Here is a 20,171-nt window from a genome sequence, read left to right as displayed (position 1 = left end):
AGCAACAGGTTACATTCTGGCCTTATTTTATTGAACTGTGTAGGATAAGCCAAATCCTTACCTGAACTTCGTCAGCTACCACAAGGAACTCTTCGCTGGGGTCAAGCTGCAAACTGCAAGGAATCGGACAAGAGTGAAAGTCACACATGTGAACTCTTACAAACTACATACTTTTCGGAGTCAATATTGTTCTGGAACTCACCAATTCCTTCGAGCCAGTGAAGCAACTGGTTATCAACGCGCCCCTGCGCTCAATGCTGGATGGAGAGCTCATCTTTTCAAACCATCAGGTGAGACTATAAGAGGGGACATCAAAGGTGATCTGTGGGGAGAACAGCGGGGGTGGGGGGATTTACGCTCAACTCCACGGGTGGTTAATTCCCTTTCTCCATTTGCAGAAGAATATTCCTACGGGCCAAGCAAACGAAGCCAGGTGGGCCAGTCCAGTCCGTCATCTCGGCCCTACGCGTCACATTGGTGGAGACCGCAGCTGTCCAGTTCAGATTGACGCCTCTGTGGGAGCCAGGTGAGCATAACACCTTGATGGATTAGAGGAACAGGGATGAACCTGTTTTGACAAGGCTTTCATCGATCGGACTTGTCTAGCAACCTCATCAGGGGAGAAAAGAGGAAAGGACAAGAAGGAGGGTGGTGGGGTGGCTGAAGGAGGGTCAGCAAGCACAGACGGAGAGACTAGAGGAGGGTGAGGGAAGGAGAGGGTGGACAGGATGCCCTGGGTTTTTGAGATAAAGTGAGAGGCAAGGGCATTGCAAAGAGCCTGGGCAACAGGAGGGGTAGAAACTGCAGCAGGGTTGGACAGCTCCTTGCAGATTTTAAAGAGCTCAGCCGAGTTGTTAGATGCCGCAGAGACACGGTCTTGAATGTGGACTCTCTTCTTGGTGAGGACAGAGAGTCAGTATTTCCTTTGGAGTAGGTGACAGGCCAGTTTGTCAGAGGATGAACAAGAAGCCCTCCATTTCCTCTCAGCCGCCCTACACTTACATTTAAGTGTAGCTAGCTCAGAGTCATACCAGGAATTGCACTTGGCTTTGGACTTCAAACAGAACCTCATGACAGGGGCAAGAGCATCAAGACGATTAGAAATTGAACAGTAGAGCAGAGACAGGGCTGTGTCAGGATGTGAGACAGCCAGCGGTGGAGGATGGGGAGAGAAGGTGGCGACTGACACACGCTTCATGGGCCGGATGTCCGAGAAGGTAGGTGGCAGTGTTGGGGTAGGCTTGGCTTGGGGGGAAAAGATGGAGAGATGAAAGGAGAGGAGGGAATGATCGCTCCAGGAGAGAGGAGTGGTCAGAGGGATGGAGAGAGGGAGGTCAGAAGAGATCAAGACATCGAGTGTGTGCCCTGCAGAGTGAGTCGGGCCAGAGGGCAGGATGGACAGGGAGAGGGAGTCACAGAGGTCACAGAAGAGTACAGAGGAGGAACAAGGAGAGTCTAAATGGATATTGAGGTCACAGAGGAGGGGGATTTGAGTGGTAGAGGGCAGGAGGGAGGAGGAGAGGTCCGCCCACTCAGATAGAAATGAGGGAATTTGACCAGGACACCCGTAGAAGGTAGCCACAGTAAGAGAATGGGTAGGAGAGAGAGCAAGCCTACAGACAAGGCATTCAAAAGAGGAGTAGGTCTGAGTGGAATGATAGAGGCAGGAATCCACTCAGGAAAGATCAGGGCTACCCCCCACGAGGCCGGGAGGATCTGGGTGCGGAGAGGAGCTTGTAGCCATCAGGGAGGAGATTGTCAAAGCTTGTGACAGAGCTAGCTGCTAACTATGTCTCAGTAAGACCAATGACATCAAGGTCTAGTTCTTCAAGTAGGTGGCAGATGTCAGAGGAGTGTTAGACAGCAGAGCGAGAGTTGAGACTGGCAATATGAACAAGATTGCCAACCTTAAAGACCTTCCGGGGAGTGGTACAGATCAGAGGTACACCCTGTGGAGGAGAAAGAGCCATAGGAGGAGGAGAGAGGGCAAGGTACCCAAGGGGGGAAAGGAGGGGACAGCAGGAGATGAGAGGAAATTGATGAGGGGAGGGAAGCGCATATCAAAGAGGAGGAGATTGGCCTGAGGGCCTTGGACCATGACAGTGCCTTTAAGGTAGACATTAATGATGACTTTAGAAGAGTCGAAGGAAGCCATGAGAACTTCCCAGCAAGTGCGACCATTAATGGGAGAGGAGGAGATAGGACAGAGCACAAAGATCATATGAAGAGTCCATAGATCTGGCAAAGGAACGACAAAGAGGATATCGGTGAGGGTCTGTCTGGAGGAAGTATTGGAGTAGGTGTCCATGATAGGAAGACCAGGGTTAGAGGCCAAGATATTCTTTTTTAAACTTCTTCTTACCAGACTTAGTGAGAAGGGAAGGATAGTCAATCGAGAAGCAGTTGGAAAAGATAGGAGAAACAGAAAGTGCCATTGGGGTGGAAGCAAGGAGAGGATGAAGAAGCTGCAGGGGCTAAGGCAGGTAGGTGTGGAACAAAAGAGAGTGGTGAGGTAACTGGGCTGGCAAGTTAGAGAGAAGCAACAGTATACAAGCAAAATACAGAGAACTTAGCAATGGGCAGCAAGATTTGACTTTCACGCAAAAAGCAAAAATAGCAAGCTTTGACTTTCTACCAAAAAGCAAAAACTGCAAGATTTGACTTTCTAGCAAAAACAGCAAGATTTCTAGAAAAAAGCAAAAACAGCAAGATTTGACTTTCTAGCAAAAAGCAAAAATTGCAAGATCTGACTGTCTAGCAAAAAGCAAAAACAGCAAGCTTTGACATTCTAGCAAAAGGCAAAAACAGCAAGATTTGACTTTCCAGTCAGGGATTCAGATGTTAGCAAAGGGTTTTAAGAAGCACTGCGCATCAGGATTGCAACATGGGAGAAACTGTCATGATGCCTACCTCTAAGGAGCCAGGCCGGGCCCAGCAACCCCAGAGGCAGACATCATTTTCCCCATGGAAGTCTCAGCGGGCCCAAGTCGGGGCCCTTTGGACTCAGTCCTGGCGCCTTAGGTGCCAGGCTCATAGCGGACCCCAGTCCTGGCGCCTTAGGCGCCAGGCTCATAGAAGAGGATATGTGTTTAAGTGCTTGGGTGCACACTTACCTGATGTAGACCTTGCTGCTTCATCCAGGCCCTCTTGAGGCCTGAATGGGACTACTTAACCTGTAGGACTACTTCACCACCCGGGTGTCGTCGGGGAAGGATACATACCTGATTGGTGGAAGGATACATACCAGGAACTTCTTCCAAGGCTATTTAAACCCCACCCGAACAGCCACACATGCTTCGCGTTGTTCTGCACCTAGCAGCTGGACGCTCACCGTGTCAGCTCCTGCATCCTGACTTCAGCCACGCCTGCCAGCACCCTGGAACACCTGCAAGGGGAGAAAGGAAGAGAATAGGAGAAGAAAAGCCCTTACCTGCTAAATCTGCATCCCGGAGTCATTTCTCCAACGGCCCTGAAAAGGAAGACATCATTTTAAAGGCATTTCGTTTCGATCGCTGCAGCGCTGCATTTTACTCACCTTTGCAAGGCGCTTCCATCTTCAGCAGCGATCTTCCGGATTCAGCTACGCCCCGGCGCCTAGAGGAAAAAAGACAAGAACAAAGGTGAGAGGGAGAAAAGGAATAAGGAAAGCTCAGTTTCCTTTGAAGTCTTACCTGTTGGATTATTCCCACTGCATTTCGGGTCCTGCCGCTTCCTGGCATCTCCGGACCCCGGCCCCTATGGGGAAAAAAGACAAAGACATTGAATGAGCGAATGCAAAGACATTACCTGAGCGCTCATCCAGAACTGTTTCACTTCGGGTCGGCACCATATCTCCGGCACTCCGAACCCCGGCCCAAGACATAAGCATTAGCGCTTGCTGCAATTAGACAACGAACATTATTATTAAGCTTGAACTTTTGAACAGAACTTTTACAGCGCCTTACCTGAACAGTCAAGCTTACCTGAACTCCCATCAATCCTCAATCCAGTGAAGTAACTGGGTTTCAACGCGCCCCTGCATCAGAAGCAGGATGGAGAGCTCATCCTTCCAAACCCTAAGGTGAGGCTTCACGGGGAATCGTGGAGGAGGTATCGTGGAGGGTTGGAAGGGAGTGGGAGGCTTGAGCATTGTTCCACAGTTGGTAATACTCCCTTTTCACGCACAGGAGGGTATCCAACAAGCCAGGGAAGCCAGAATAGAGGGGCCCTTCCTGTCCATCTTCAGAGTTCTGCGCCTTCGACGCCGCGCCTCCGTGGGAACCAGGTGAGCGTTACAGAACGCGAAGCCTTACCACAATTTCCCACCTGGGCGCTATGGAGACTTCCGAGACAGATCAGCTGGCCCATCTTTTAGGGGAATTACGGGCAGAAGTGCACTCAGCCCGCCAGGAGACTAATGCTCTCAGAAGGGAACTAATCCTATCCAAGGAAAGAACTGATGATCTGGCCAAAAGGTTATTGCAGGGCCAGGCAGAGCACACTCCTTTACCTGTTTCCGGAGATATTTCTACAACAATGGGTTTGAATAACCCAGTACAAATCAATCTACCTGGACACATGCCTTTGGCCCCGCCGGAGCGTTTTGCGGGGGATCCCAAGAAATATGCCGTTTTTATGAACCAATGCCGTTTACACTTTTTATGCAGGCCCGGGGCCTTCCCCAACGACCAGACCAAAGTAGCCTTTGTACTATCTTACCTCAGTGGCTGTGCTGCCGATTGGTCTATTCCATTGGTAAATCAGGATGATCCCATTCTCCGGGATTTCCAGGGCTTCCAGGCCAGCATGGAAAGATTGTTCGCTCGACACTCGCAGGGACAGGCCCTTGACAACGAACTGCTATCCTTACGACAAGGTAATCAGGATCTTTTGTCCTATATCGCCACCTTTAATAGACTAGTTGTGGAAACCGGATGGCCTGAAAATAAAAGGATCACATTGTTTCATCGAGGCCTGCGCAGAGAGCTTAAAGATGTTATAGCTCAGATAGTAGATCCACCCCAGGCCTGCGCAGACTACATAGACTTAGTGGTTCAACTTGATCACAGACTTCAAAATAGAAAAGCAGATCGGCTCAAGTATGAAACCAGAGTACCTATCAAGACCCACGTTAACTCCAAGAGTACTGACGTTTCCGAACCTATGCAAATTGGCAGTGTTAAAGGACCATTAACGCAGAAGGAACGAGAGAGAAGGCGACAAATGCAACTTTGTCTGTATTGCGGAACTTCCGGTCACTTTCTTCAAAGTTGTCCAGTTAAACCACCCAAGAAGGTGGTTGGAGCCACTGATAACGAGTTATTGACACCTGGTTCGGGAAACGACCTAGCCCGACAAGCGTAGGGGTCCGCTTGCCGAGCTTGAAAACAAACTCTTTGACCTCGCATTTTGTCATGCCAATGGTGCTTGTGAACCCAAAACAGCCTCAGCAGTTGCATGCTATAAAAGCATACATAGACAGTGGAGCTATTGGAAATTACATAGACCGTGAATTGGCTTCCAGGATTAAGCTTCCTCTCCGCCCGAAAGTAACCCAAGATGTAATTACTACAGTTGATGGAACCGAAATAGCCTCAGGGCCTGTAACGCATTCCACAGTTGAAATCACTCTGGTGGGTCAGGACGGACATCGGGAAGCAATCGATTTTGATGTGATCAAGGCCCCACAATTTCAAGTACTTCTTGGAATCCCTTGGTTAGAAACACATAATCCGAGAATAGACTGGCGAGCAAAGAAGATAACTTTTCCTGATTGTGAACCAACCTGTTACCCAAGGAATCCAGCTATGGGTCTAGCCTCTGTAACTTCCACCCCTGTACAGCTACCATCTGAATACCAAGAATTCCAAGACGTTTTTCAGAAAGAGCAGGCTAACACCTTACCTCCCCATCGATCTTACGATTGCCAAATCGACTTGGTACCCAATGCACAACTACCTTGTAGTAGGATTTATGCTCTTACTGAACCTGAGAACCTGCATTTGCGCCAGTATTTGGATCAATACCTGGCCAATGGTTTCATTCGCCCATCAAAGTCACCAGTCTCTTCCGCTTTGTTCTTCGTACCTAAAAAGGAAGGAGACCTTAGGGCCTGTATTGACTACCGCGCCCTAAATCAGATAACGATTAAGAATCGTTACCCTTTGCCCCTGATACCTGAGCTTATCGACCAAGTAAAAGATGCTCGTGTGTACACCAAGCTAGATCTCTGAGGACCTTACCACCTGGTACGTATAAAAGAGGGCGACGAGTGGAAGACTGCATTCCGGACCAAATTTGGGCTCTTCGAATATCAAGTAATGCCCTTCGGTTTGTGCAACGCACCTGCCGCCTTTCAGTACTTCATGAATGATGTTCTTCGGGAACTTATCGATGTTTGTGTCATCGTTTATATTGACGACATCCTGGTGTATTCCTCCTCAGAATCTGATCACAGAAACCATGTTAGGGCAGTTCTTGAGAAATTGCGCCAGCACAAATTATTTGCCAAGCTCGAAAAATGCGTTTTTCATACCACAGAAGTGGAGTTTCTCGGATTCATCCTGACACCTCAAGGAATCCGAATGGACTCGCGGAAAGTGGACGCCATTCTCAAATGGCCATCTCCTAGCTCTGTGAAGGGAGTGCAAAGCATGCTTGGCTTTGCCAATTTCTATCGAAGGTTCATCCCGGAATTTTCTCGAACTGTTCAACCCATCACAGCTCTCCTAAAGAAAAACAAACGCTTTGAATGGACTCTTGAGGCTGAACAAGCCTTTCAGGACCTGAAAACCAAATTCACCTCTGCACCTGTATTGAAGCACCCGCGCCCAGATCTCCCTTACATCGTGGAAACCGATGCATCCAGTTCGGCCATGGGAGCTGTCCTGTCGCAAAGAGACCCAGAAACTAGCCAACTACACCCTGTAGCCTTTTGGTCCAGAAAATTCTCTCCACCTGAACTCAATTACGCAATTACCGACAAAGAACTACTGGCTATTAAATCAGCTTTCAAGGCTTGGCATCACTATCTTCTCGGTGCAAGACACACCATCACCGTAATTACGGACCACAGAAATTTGCAGTATTTAAAGACGGCCAAAGCTCAATCTTCGCGACAACTCCGATGGGCTTTATTCTTTGCGGAATTTGATTTTGTAATTACCTATCGCCCTGGCTGCAAGAATGGTAAGGCAGATGCCTTATCCCGGATAGGCATGGAAGAACCCAATTCGAGTTTAGAACCTGTGCCAATCATACCGGAACAAAGAATTCTGGGCTTGACTTCATTGCAAACCATTGAGGACATCCAAGCTCAAGTAAAACAGCTTTTTGACTCTTCTGCCTTACTGGAATGGAGTCAAAAGGGTCCTCACTACACCGTTAAGGATGATTTACCCTACTTCCAAGAGCGGTTATTTCTGCCAAGTAAAGAATTGCAGGAACTTGTCATTACCCGTCATCATGAATCATTAATGGAAGGACACCCCGGTATCGCGAAAACAGAAGAAAAGATCAAACGCCACTTCTGGTGGCCTTCTTGGAGAAAAGACATAAAGTCATTTGTGTTGTCTTGCGGAATCTGTGCCCAAAATAAGAGTCAAAAGAAAAGGCCAGCCGGCCTACTTCAACCTTTGGACATTCCACCAGCACCTTGGCACACCTTGTCAATGGACTTTATAACTGACCTGCCTCCTTGTGGTGGTTACAACATGATTCTCGTAATAGTGGATCTATTCTCCAAAATGGCCCATTTTATCCCTTTAAAAGGATTGCCGTCAGCTTCCACCTTGGCCAAGGAATTTATGGAAAATATAGTGCGGTTACATGGTTTCCCTTCCATATTAGTCTCAGACCGTGGAAGTCAATTTATCTCCCACTTTTGGAAGAAATGTTGCCAACTAGCACAAATAGACGTGCGGTTATCCACCAGCCACCACCCCCAGACCGACGGACAAACCGAGAGAACCAATCAGACTCTCGAGCAATATCTGCGGTGCATGTTACACCAATCCGAGTTGAATTGGAAGGACATCCTTTGGATTGCAGAATATGCATACAACAATTCAGTGCATTCTGGAACCGGACAGACTCCTTTTTATACCCTGTATGGTCACCATCCTCGGACCTCTGACCTAGATCCACCTCTGACCCTGGAGATGCCTGCAGTAAATCACCTACATTCCACAATGACCCAAGCCTTCAAAGAAGCTACAACCCACTTACAGCAAGCCAAGAAAAAGTATAAAGAAAACGCTGATTTGCACCGAAGTAAAACTCCTCCTTACCAAGTAGGAGATCAGGTATGGCTAGCAACTAAACATCTACCCCTCAAGGGTCAGCGAACGTTTAATCCCAGATTCATTGGGCCTTACCCCATCAAAGCTATTATCAACCCAGTGGCCTTTAAACTCGATTTACCATCCAACATGCGGATTCATCCCGTTTTTCACGCATCTCTTCTAAAACCAGTACAACCTGCAACCAGACTGTCTGAGCCCCCAGGCCCTGTCCAAATTGATGGAGAATTAGAATTCGAAGTGAAAGACATTTTAGATTCCAAGATAGTTAAGTCGAAACTCTTCTATCTTGTTGATTGGAAAGGATATGGACCTCAGGAAAGATCTTGGGAACCAAGTAACTATGTTCACGCACCACGATTAATTCAAAGATTCCATCGAAGATTCCCGCACAAACCAAAACCCCCGGAGGAAAAGACCTTGGGAGGGGCCTTGAGGGGGGGTACTGTCATGATGCCTACCTCTAAGGAGCCAGGCCGGGCCCAGCAACCCCAGAGGCAGACATCATTTTCCCCAGGGAAGTCTCAGCGGGCCCAAGTCGGGGCCCTTTGGACTCAGTCCTGGCGCCTTAGGCTCATAGAAGAGGATATGTGTTTAAGTGCTTGGGTGCACACTTACCTGATGTAGACCTTGCTGCTTCATCCAGGCCCTCTTGAGGCCTGAATGGGACTACTTAACCTGTAGGACTACTTCACCACCCGGGTGTCGTCGGGGAAGGATACATACCTGATTGGTGGAAGGATACATACCAGGAACTTCTTCCAAGGCTATTTAAACCCCACCCGAACAGCCACACATGCTTCGCGTTGTTCTGCACCTAGCAGCTGGACGCTCACCGTGTCAGCTCCTGCATCCTGACTTCAGCCACGCCTGCCAGCACCCTGGAACACCTGCAAAGGGAGAAAGGAAGAGAATAGGAGAAGAAAAGCCCTTACCTGCTAAATCTGCATCCCGGAGTCATTTCTCCAACGGCCCTGAAAAGGAAGACATCATTTTAAAGGCATTTCGTTTCGATCGCTGCAGCGCTGCATTTTACTCACCTTTGCAAGGCGCTTCCATCTTCAGCAGCGATCTTCCGGATTCAGCTACGCCCCGGCGCCTAGAGGAAAAAAGACAAGAACAAAGGTGAGAGGGAGAAAAGGAATAAGGAAAGCTCAGTTTCCTTTGAAGTCTTACCTGTTGGATTATTCCCACTGCATTTCGGGTCCTGCCGCTTCCTGGCATCTCCGGACCCCGGCCCCTATGGGGAAAAAAGACAAAGACATTGAATGAGCGAATGCAAAGACATTACCTGAGCGCTCATCCAGAACTGTTTCACTTCGGGTCGGCGCCATATCTCCGGCACTCCGAACCCCGGCCCCTAAGGGGAAAAAGACATAAGCATTAGCGCTTGCTGCAATTAGACAACGAACATTATTATTAAGCTTGAACTTTTGAACAGAACTTTTACAGCGCCTTACCTGAACAGTCAAGCTTACCTGAACTCCCATCAATCCTCAATCCAGTGAAGTAACTGGGTTTCAACGCGCCCCTGCATCAGAAGCAGGATGGAGAGCTCATCCTTCCAAACCCTAAGGTGAGGCTTCACAGGGAATCGTGGAGGAGGTATCGTGGAGGGTTGGAAGGGAGTGGGAGGCTTGAGCATTGTTCCACAGTTGGTAATACTCCCTTTTCACGCACAGGAGGGTATCCAAAGAGCCAGGGAAGCCAGAATAGAGGGGCCCTTCCTGTCCATCTTCAGAGTTCTGCGCCTTCGACGCCGCGCCTCCGTGGGAACCAGGTGAGCGTTACAGAAACATGCAGAAAGAACAGTGATAGTGAAAGGTGGTGGGAGTGAGCCCAGAAGGAGGGAACTAACCCATAGTTCTGGAGGTGACAATGTCAAGGCAGTCCGTATTTCTTAGAGGAGTGAGGTGGCAGCCTCATTGTGGTTAAGGAGCAGGGAGGACCCCAATTAGCGTTCTGGAGGCAGACAGGGAGCAGACAGGGGCCTTAGAAATGGTCATTTTCCTTTGTTTTGTCTTTGTTTTGTCTTTGTTCAACGGGGTGCTGAATTTAAGAGCAATATCATCTCATGATATTGATTAGGTGGAATTCATCAACGATTATACCACCAATAAGGTTATACTGAATGTCATCTCTAAAATAGTACACAATGTAATTCGAAGGGAAGCGGGACCTTTGAGACAAATGGGCTTTGACATTGTACCCTTTAATGCTGATATCTATAATTTCATTACTAATCCTGAAGATATTCCATCTGCGATTGATCTTAGAGGTATTCACATCATAGTCTCTAATTTGACCACCCAACCTAGAGAAGTGGAAAGGTACACGTGCCTAATGTCGTGAATAAGTTCAATACGGATTGGTCTTGATTAGCTGGTGCCTTAGCGCCAACCCACACAACCTATGCAGAGAAGAAGTCGTCTAGTCTTTAGTCACACCGACCAGTTCAAAGTTGTATCATGGGATAGTAGGGGCACTGTCACTTGAAACCAGATGTCTAATCAGGCGCTCAGTTAAGAAATTATGATTTGATATTACTTTAAGAAATGTGGTTGATTGATAGTCCCCTTCTAGATGGTTTTGAAATAGCCTTTCAAGTAGTGAAAAAATCTAGTAAGGGATGTCTGTCAGGATGCTCATTAATTGCCATAAAATTTGGGAGGGTGACATCAGTCAAAGACTTTCTTAATATTAATTTTGGAGCTCTTGAAGTTGAACCTACTATTCAAGTAGGAGCTGCCTCTATAATTATATTAGTAATAAACATTTACTGGCATGAAGCAATAGCATCGATGTCTAGTTTTCTAGAAAGATTGGTATTGTCCATAGAGGACTGGCTTATAATGCAAGTTACTTGTTGTCCTTTTGGCCTGTGATCTAAATTCCCTCTGTAAAGATGGGGATGATCACATATTGGGCTTGTTAAGCATGAATCCTGTCAGGAACGAATTTAGGGGATTTAAATGGCTGACCAGTTTACGCTCATTAGGACTCTATATGCTTAATGGCAACGGAACCAGAGGATGTTCCCATGCAAGTAACATGGCGGCGAGGGAAGGACACAGCTAACCTTGATTATATGTTTGCATGATAGTAATTTAAAATATGTACTTCTGTTAGGGTAGTCAACTCCCCTCTTAGTTATCATTGTATGGGTAGCGCAATTATTTCTCTTAATGACAACGTACCTGAGTATGTTCCAATGCAAGTAACATGGAGGCGACAAAAGGACACGATTAACCTTGATTATATGTTTGCAGAAGAGTTGTTATTTAAATGATGTTCTTCTGTTAGGGTAGTCCACTCCCCTCTTAGTAGTGATCATTGTATGGTTAGCCAATTGTTTCTATCAGCTTACTTACTCCAGATAGTAGTCATCTACAACAGTGTAAGGTCAACTCAAGTGGTAACCACCTTTCCTGGACCCCTCAAAGTATGGAAAAGTTAAATCATGCCTTAGCCAACATTTTAGCTGATACAATGTCTGGTTGGAAAATTCAAACTTTTAATTCTAGTTGTTTCAAACTTTTATTTGACACCGCTTTGTATACACTTGCAAGTAATTATGTTGTGAGGGTTGTAAAATCTAAACGTCAGCATAAACACAAATTTGATTCGCAGGTGAAGGATAAAAGGAAAAATCTTAAACGGATATTTGATCTGTGCCTAAAGAGTGTTTTGATTCAATTATAACTGCTGCAAAAATTAAAAAAAACATAAGAAGACATATCGCAATTGGTCTAGGAACCATCACACTGAAAAGGGATGCGGAAAGCATGTTAACTAGTCTTAATTCAAGAGCAGAAACCAATTTGTGGGAAGTTATTCATTCTATTGGGAATAGTCAGGGTAAAATACAAGAAAAACCGACAACGGAAGCCACATGGATCAAACATTTTGAGGCCCTTTATACTGTGCCTAAATGCGATATCGATTCGCTAATTATTGGGGAATGCCCCATGGACTTAAAAGCATTCTTTATGACATGGGAAACAGTTTTAGAAACCATTAAGAAAGCAAGCTCTTTGCAAGTGGCTGGCCCGAACAGGTTGGCCAACAGTCTTATCAAGTCTTCTCCAGATATTTAGGCCACAATTTTAACCTTTTATTTTAACAGTTTGTTGGAGTCTGATGTGATTTCAGTTTCATTGGAAATATCATATGTAGTCTCAATTTTTAAAAAGGGTTTTTGGTTGGATCTCTTAAATTACTGCCCTATCTCTGTGATGGAAGCTGATTGCAAAATGTTTGCATCTGTTATTTTATCTGACTTAACAGCTTGGGCAGAGAGTGTTGGTCGTCTGCGTTTTTTTCAGACAGGATCCCTGAAAAATTTGGGAACCTCAGTAAATGTTTTTTAAATGAAATAGTTAGGGATTAGAACTACTGTTCGTTATACATAGCCTCTATTGACTTGCCGATGGCCTTCAACTCCGTCATTCGGAGAACTGTAAGGGAAAATTTAGATGGGATATACTGCCGGGGTTGCTCCACCTCATTATGAAATTACTTTCTAATTCCAGCATTCAAGTGAGGTTGCATGCAGAAGGTCGACTCTCCAGGCAAATTTACACCATCTCTGGACTAAGGCAGGGGTGCACATTGGCCCCAGTATTTTTAATCTAATTGCCTGTGATATTGAGGATTACTTGTTGAGAGATTGTTTTGTCCCTCTAAATTCATGTATCTGGCTTACATGGATGACTTCCTTCTTTTGGATTGCAAGCCTATTGGCTTGCAAAGACTCTTATATACAGCGTTCCGCAAGTAGACTTGCGGGATGCCGTCCAGATGGGATGAATCCTTACAGGACATCCTGGAGATATATGCTTTAAACAAATGAAACATGGTGAGCTAAAACAAAATTGAAACCTAAGAAACTTAGAACAAAAAATAACCCTTAAGGGCTCTTAACGATGATATATGGGGAATTAGAATGAGATGGGATTTCCAGACACGCTGAATGATCCCTTAACTTATATGGGAATCTTACTTTTTTTTAGTTTAAGGCCATTATGAGGCAACATTGATTGGACCAAACTGATAGGAATAGTCTGATATTCAATATTGTATAATGACAACAGATTATGTATCAGCCTTGAGAAAGACCACAGGCCGAATAACACGTGCCGGCTGCTGGCTGTTTACTGAAATTTATGTTAATGATTTGAACAACATTTTTGTTAAAGAAGACAACAAAAGTTTAAAGAGTGACCAATTCGGCTGCTGGCTATGTACTGAAATTTAAGTTTATGATTTGTATAACAATTTTGTCAAAGGAGACAAAGGGGTGAGGGTATTCTCACTCCTAGACCCCCTGGATCCTCTTCTCAGGTGGCCTGGGAAGGGACATTGCTTTTGAATCCCGAACATGGGGGTGGAGAAGCGAGGGAGGATCACCTGGGTGGAGGATCCTCAGAGATTGGGAGTGGGGTACCCATACATGAGATATGGTATCCCCCTTTCCCTATTCATGACTAAACTAACTCTCCCCGACCTTTATAGGCTACTGCAAGACCTCTCCCCTCATTTTCTCACATTTGACATTCAAAAGTACTGGGACGAGGAAGAGGAGACTGAGAGTAATGAACACTACATCTTCATTTTATCTTCTCTGGTACTGGGACAAGGAAGATACCTACAGAGTACTGTGAGGGTCAGGCATGATCTCTTAACAGGGGTGTTGCTAGATCTGGAAAAGGTCTGGGGCTATGCTAATGACGGTACTGTCGGGACTCAGGGCTAGCAAGCCTTTTGGTTGTACCCCCTGAGATTGTATCTTTGTATCTGGGGCTACAACCAAAAGAACAGGGGCTAATGCCCCCTCATCCCCCCCTCTAGCAAAGCCTCTGCCCCTTAATCATGGTCAGGCAAGTCTAATTAGACATCGACACCTGCAGCCTGTCAAGGGGCTGCAGGGGTATAAAGAGGGACCAGTGAAGCAGAGAAGTTAGCAACAGGGAGGCCTGTGTAGGAGAAACCATGGGACCCTTTCTGTGAGGAGGCAGCTGTGGTGGGACATGAAGAGGAGTAAGGATGCCGGCCAGCATCCCCGAGGTGTGGGAGCCTCCATGACAGTGATTGAGCATCTTGGGCTGTGAACAAACAAGAGAGAGAGAGAGAGACAGAGAGAGGAAGCTATCCGCATCTGCCCAGAAGCAACAAAGTTGCTGGCATATGCAGAATTCGAGCCATCGTGCAAGCGGAGCTTGCAGAGGTCGGAGCACCAGACTGGGAACCCAAAAGGAAGCAGCTAGAGCCGCCCAAACAGGATGCCAAAGACCGGTGAGTGCTGGGGAAAGCCACTCAGAAACCAGTACGCTCTGGGCGGGCTGCGAACAAGTAATGAAGTGTGGTATGAAGGAAAGCTTCATACCAAGATGAGTGATACATATTGAATACTGAACTGAAATGAAAGTTTAAAATAGCACTAAACTATGCCTATTGAATACCGGACTGATTGAAAACCTAACATTAAAACATGTTGAATACTGAGCTGAAAAATAACTTTATAACCAAAGCAAATAGCCAATGAAGGCTCAAAAGGAAAATACCCATATAAAAGCAATCAATGGGGAAAACAGCAAGGGTGAAGAAATGCACCCAAATGTGGGGCATGAACAAGACCACCACAAAGAATGACATGAGGTGTGTGATACATTATGGCAAAGCCAAGAGGCTAAATAGGAAAAGCCAGAGGAGTATAACACTGCACAAAAGTCAAGAGACCGATAAGAAGGCACTAAATGAATGGAAATTCGTACACAGGGGCAAATGCAGAGGAACCTGTGTGGGCTGAAGAGCTTAGAGGTCCTGGTTGCGCAGTCTGTGATGGGTGGACTGTGTGTTCTGTCACCTTCGCCTAGACCAGTGAGCCATACATTGTGAAAGACAAGCTGAACTTTAAAAGACGGAAACACACATTGGTTGCTATATTGAAGTCTTGGTGAAGGGAACCCTGAGACTAGATGAACGATAAATAACGTCTTGAGGACAGGACCACAAGACACCCTTTGTTTGAACTGTGTTACTTTGAACTTGGGGAAGGGAACCTGGAAGATTGAACTGTTTTACTTTGAAGTCTTGGGAAGGGAACTCTGAGAACTTGAACAAGGTAAATCCTGAGACCTTTTTGTGGAACTTTCTTGAACTTGGGGAAGGGGAGCTGAAGAAGAAGCTAAGAACTGGCAGAAGCTCAGAACTTTGTGTAGATCGCCATTTCTTTGATTATTGACATCCCTACACACTGTTTAGCTTTAGATTTGAGGGCAAGCATAGGTTCGTAGGGAAATCCCACCTTAGCATGGGGCCAGTTAGGCCTTTTATCATCCTGACATTTAGGTTAATAAATATCTTTTGTTTGCACTTGTCTGTGTCTTGCTTCATGATGCCTTCACAGCACCAATATACTTTTGATGAAAATATTGCTGTCATATATCTTTATTAATGACTATAATACGGTCAGCGCAGAATTCTAGTCAGCTATATACATTGTGTTTATGCGTATTATGTCAAGGGTAGGACTTAGATTAACTATTTTGCACCTTGAAACACATTGTGTATAGGCGCATTATAAATACCCAATAAATACAATAAAAATAAAACTAGGACTGCTGCCTACCGACATTGTATCTAATCAAAGAGTAAAAAATGCTGGTCCAAGCACACTAAATATCGGATTACCCTAGCTATGTTACTCAAATAAAAGTATAGCAACATAACATTTGTTTTGATTGTCAAGAGATAATGAAAGAACATGTGATGGTGGAGAAAAGAAAAAGGCGTTTGACAACAGGTTACATTTCCTAGACCAGCGGTCTATAACTTTTGGCTTTCAAGATGTTTTGGACTACAACTCCCACTATCCCTAGCCAGTACAGTCAATGGTGAAGAATCATGGGAGTTATAGTCCAAACCATCCTGAAAAGCCACAGGTTGCAGACCCTTTATGAAGCTGTAGGCTGAATAATTGAAGTCACTATGCATGTAAACCTGAGATAAGTCTCTGTCAATGGTGCCCTTGGTCCAGTAACATCTAGTAGGCTTTGCTTGTGCACATTACATGTTATAATGTCCAAAAGACCTCACCCCAAATCTCAAATTTCCTTTTTCAGGTCATCGTGTGTGTTTGGGGGAACAGCTGGCCAGGGTCGAGCTCTTCATCTTCTTCACCAGCCTGCTACGTGCCTTCACTTTCCGGCTGCCCGAGGGGGTGAAGGAAGTCAACATGGAACCCATTTTTGGAGCTACATTACAGCCGCACAGATATAAGATCTGTGCCAATGCCCGCTAAGCACGGGTGGGCCCTGAACACAAGGAACATTCTATTATTTAGAAATGCTACATAGTTAGTAGTATCAAAATTCCTACTGGCTCCAACCATTTTCCACCTGCTTTGCCCAGTTCTTGTTTAGTGAATAGAATAAATTCAACAATCTCTTGCGATATGTTTTGCAAAAATGAGTATGAACGAAATGATTCCGATATATTTATTTATGAAGTATTGTAAGTGCAAACAGTTCTGAATGTTACATAAAGTTGTACAAGAGCATAATATGATTGAAGTTTGTCATATGTAATTACTTATCTCTTAATCTCATTAGACCTAGTCTAAGGCATCCTCATCCCAGTTCTATATCCCTCACCCCCTGCCCGAGGCCCAATGGCCATTTCCTCAACCAGCCCTGCATGTGGGCTTGGGTAATTAGAGAAAGTGGTCACGGTGCTGAGGTCCTTCATGGGTAAAAGGGAAGGGTGAGACATTTCTTAAAGGGACGGAAAGTGCCTGTCGGCGGAGGGGCACTCTTCATGCAGTAAGGATTGGGATGAGGATGGATAGACGTGGACTTCTTCTTTCCCTCCCCAGCCAAGTTTCCCAGTTGCATGTGTGACATCTCAAGTAGGCACTGGTTTTTGCTTTGGAACTGGTAGTTTTGTTTTTCCCATTGCAAGGGTGGGCCTACAAGTCGCAGAAAGCAGTGCAGAAAAAAAACAGGACTGGCTCTAAAATTACAGTGCGAACGAGTACACTTGGCAGCAATGATTCCTCCTTTAGTTTTTCTTTGTGTTGTTCCGTAGATATCACAAAACACAATCGCATAAATGGTGCAGCTACGTAAAAAGGTCTTGATTAAACGCCACTTTTGGACCCAACACAATCGGACTCTGTGGTAGATCAAAATGGCAAAACATTCCAGCTGCTCGATTTGAAGAACTGGCATGTAGGTCGCATAGAGACAACTCTTGGCAGCCATCTTGACCAGTCGTATTTGTGTTTTATGAGCGTCAGATATATATTCTTCAAACAGAAACCAGCACATGCCTGCAGTGCATGTTGCATCCATATGTATGCGCTAAGAAGGCATCAAAACCAGTGGCCCGGAGATCAGGGCACTCCCTGTGCTAAATTCTAGGTAAATCTGTTCAGCCATTTCCAACGCACCCTGTGCAGTAGTCAAAACGGTCTTCCTCTTTCTAAGTGGAAATGTTAAGGGGCCTCCCACGTATCTAGCTTTTTGAAGACCTAAGAGTGATGAGTAAACCAATGGGAATAAAAACGCAATGTTATTATTCTCTCCTACGAGGTATTTGTCTAATTGTGCCTGATTTTTAAAATGGAGGGATGTGAGTGCCCACATTGCAATAGCTCACCCTCTAGGAACTAGGTTGAGAACACCAACCATACTTGACTTCATACTCTGAAAGAATCAATGGCTGAGACTGGCATTCACAACGTGATGTGCACATCTGCCGACACAATGCCAGCACATGCTGTGCCAAGGCAACTGCTAACCCAGGATATCTCACCCGTTAGACATTACCAGCAATTTAACTATCTGAACACAGCTAAAAATGCTCTTAAATTTGAATCCCAACATATTAACTTTGAATTGCTGAATATTCTGAGATATGCAGAGTGAGCAGATATATTAGCAGGGTGTGGTTACATGGCTACTGTGAGATGGTGTGCATTGAATGGGTGCATGTACAGTATGCATGTTTATGTGCAGTTGCAGTGTTGGTATGCAGTTTGGATGTACAGTTGGAGAGTGTGTATGCTGTGTGAAAGTGTGTGATGGTGTAGGTAAATTCGCAGTGTGAGGGTGTGAATGCATTTGTGGGTGCATGTGCAGGTTGTGTGTGTGTGGGTCAAACTTCAGTGTATGGGTGACTGCACAGGATATTTATATGTGTGAAGTAGTTGTGGAGTGTGCAGTGTGTCTGTGCATGCGGGTAGTGTGGCGCTATGTGTGCATTGTGTGGGTACATGCATAGTGTGTCATGCAGAGTGTTTGGGTGAATGTGCAGCTTACCATCTGTCATAAGAGTGATAGATATCAGAAACCAAACCAAGATTAAGGGGCTTCTTATGAGTATGGCGGTGCAGTAAAAACAGTGGTATTACTGCTGAATTAGAGCTGAATTACAACAATAGCAGCATTACTGCTGAATTACTGCACCACTAAACTACATGTTTGGTGGTAGGGATGTAGGATTACCTCCAACTAAATGTTGGAGTTAAAACATCCTTGCTACTTCCAATAATTATCAGAATTACTGCACTAAACTCCCCATGGCATTCTCTGGACTCCTAAAATGGGGACTTACACCGCCCTACCACCACGTATAATCCTGTGGTAGATCTGATGGAGCAAGGGGAAGTAACGGTAATTCAGTTGTAATGAGGCCCTAAATCTCTGAGAACATCATTGAGGATTTAACAGGAGATGCCAAAATAAAACAATGGAAAAAAGAGTAGGCCTTGCCTACTCAAGGCTTTGTTTGTTTGTTTGTTTGTATGTTTATTGATTTCTAATGCGCACCAGACCCGAAGGTATCAGGGCGCAGCAGTTACAGGATATGCAAAGCTTAGTTACATAGTGAAATGATAACATGAAATAGACAAGTCAAATATATACATAGTTGCACAATGAAGTTCTTACAATAGGAAAGATCAGAAATATATACAATAGATGAAAGCGCGTGGTCAGGCAGGGTGCTCGCATAGAAAAGGGCTAGTGATCAGAGGACCTGAACAAATTTATGTAGTTGAGGCGGAAGTTTAGGTGGGGTTGATCTTCCCTGAAGGTGTGTGGCAGGGAGTTCCATAATTGGGCAGCTTTGACAGGGAAGCTTCCACCGCCGACCTTAGAGAGCTTATATCTGGGGATGATGAGACAATTGGAGTTGGCCACTCTTGTAGGTCTAGAAGAGGTTCTCCAATGGAATCTGTCCATAAGATAAATGGGGGCAGCATTGTTCAGTGCTTTGTTAGTAAGGGATGCGGTTTTGAGCTGAATTTTATTGAAGGTAGATAGCCAGTTATTTTGGCACCTAATTATAGTTATGTGTGATTTTCTGGCCACACCGGGAGCTGCTCTTAAGGCGTTCTGTTGGAGGATTTGTATCCTCTGTATGATTAATTTGTTGGCTTCGATATAGAGGGCATTGCAATAATCGAGCCTCGAGAGTATGAGGGCTCTGGCCAGGATAATGCAGTTTTCGTTAGAGAGAAAAGGTTTGCCAGTTCTAATGAGCTTGCAAGTGTAAGCTGTGGCAGATGCCATGGCGTTCACTTCTTTGGAAAAGGAAAGGGTAGAATCGATATAGAAGCCAAAGGTCTTAACCTCCTTGGCAACCTTGATTTGGTTGCCATAAATTAAGACGGGGGAATAGACCTGTTCTAATTTCTTAAGATTAGTGCGGGTGCCCAGGATGATAAACTCTGTTTTGTCATCATTCAGACATAGACCGTGGGTAACCATCCATGCCTGGATGATGAGGTACACTCTATTCACCAAGGCCAAATCCTCAGCGTAATCCCCTAAAGTGGGAGGAGAATCTGAGTATCATCTGTGTAGTTGGTGTAGGTGATACCAAGAT

General features: G+C 45.4%; 1 protein-coding gene across 1 annotated transcript in view; it reads left to right on the top strand.

Annotated features, from left to right (window-relative positions):
- LOC138491960 (cytochrome P450 2J4-like) overlaps nucleotides 1-16,842 on the top strand; it is a 169,796-nt gene extending 152,954 nt beyond the window's left edge. The window contains exon 9 of the mRNA XM_069618847.1: nucleotides 16,403-16,842. Within this exon, the coding sequence (XP_069474948.1) occupies nucleotides 16,403-16,581 (179 nt within the window). The 3' untranslated portion in view covers nucleotides 16,582-16,842. The remainder of the gene's footprint in view (nucleotides 1-16,402) is intronic.
- Nucleotides 16,843-20,171: the final 3,329 nt, after the last annotated feature.

This window comes from Ambystoma mexicanum, chromosome 10 (genome assembly GCF_040938575.1).
Source record: "Ambystoma mexicanum isolate Mex_15411 chromosome 10, UKY_AmexF1_1, whole genome shotgun sequence".
In the NCBI taxonomy this organism is placed as follows: Eukaryota; Metazoa; Chordata; class Amphibia; order Caudata; family Ambystomatidae; genus Ambystoma; species Ambystoma mexicanum.
The sequence above is the reverse complement of the archived record's forward strand: the minus strand, read 5'-3'. Positions and strand labels throughout refer to the sequence as shown.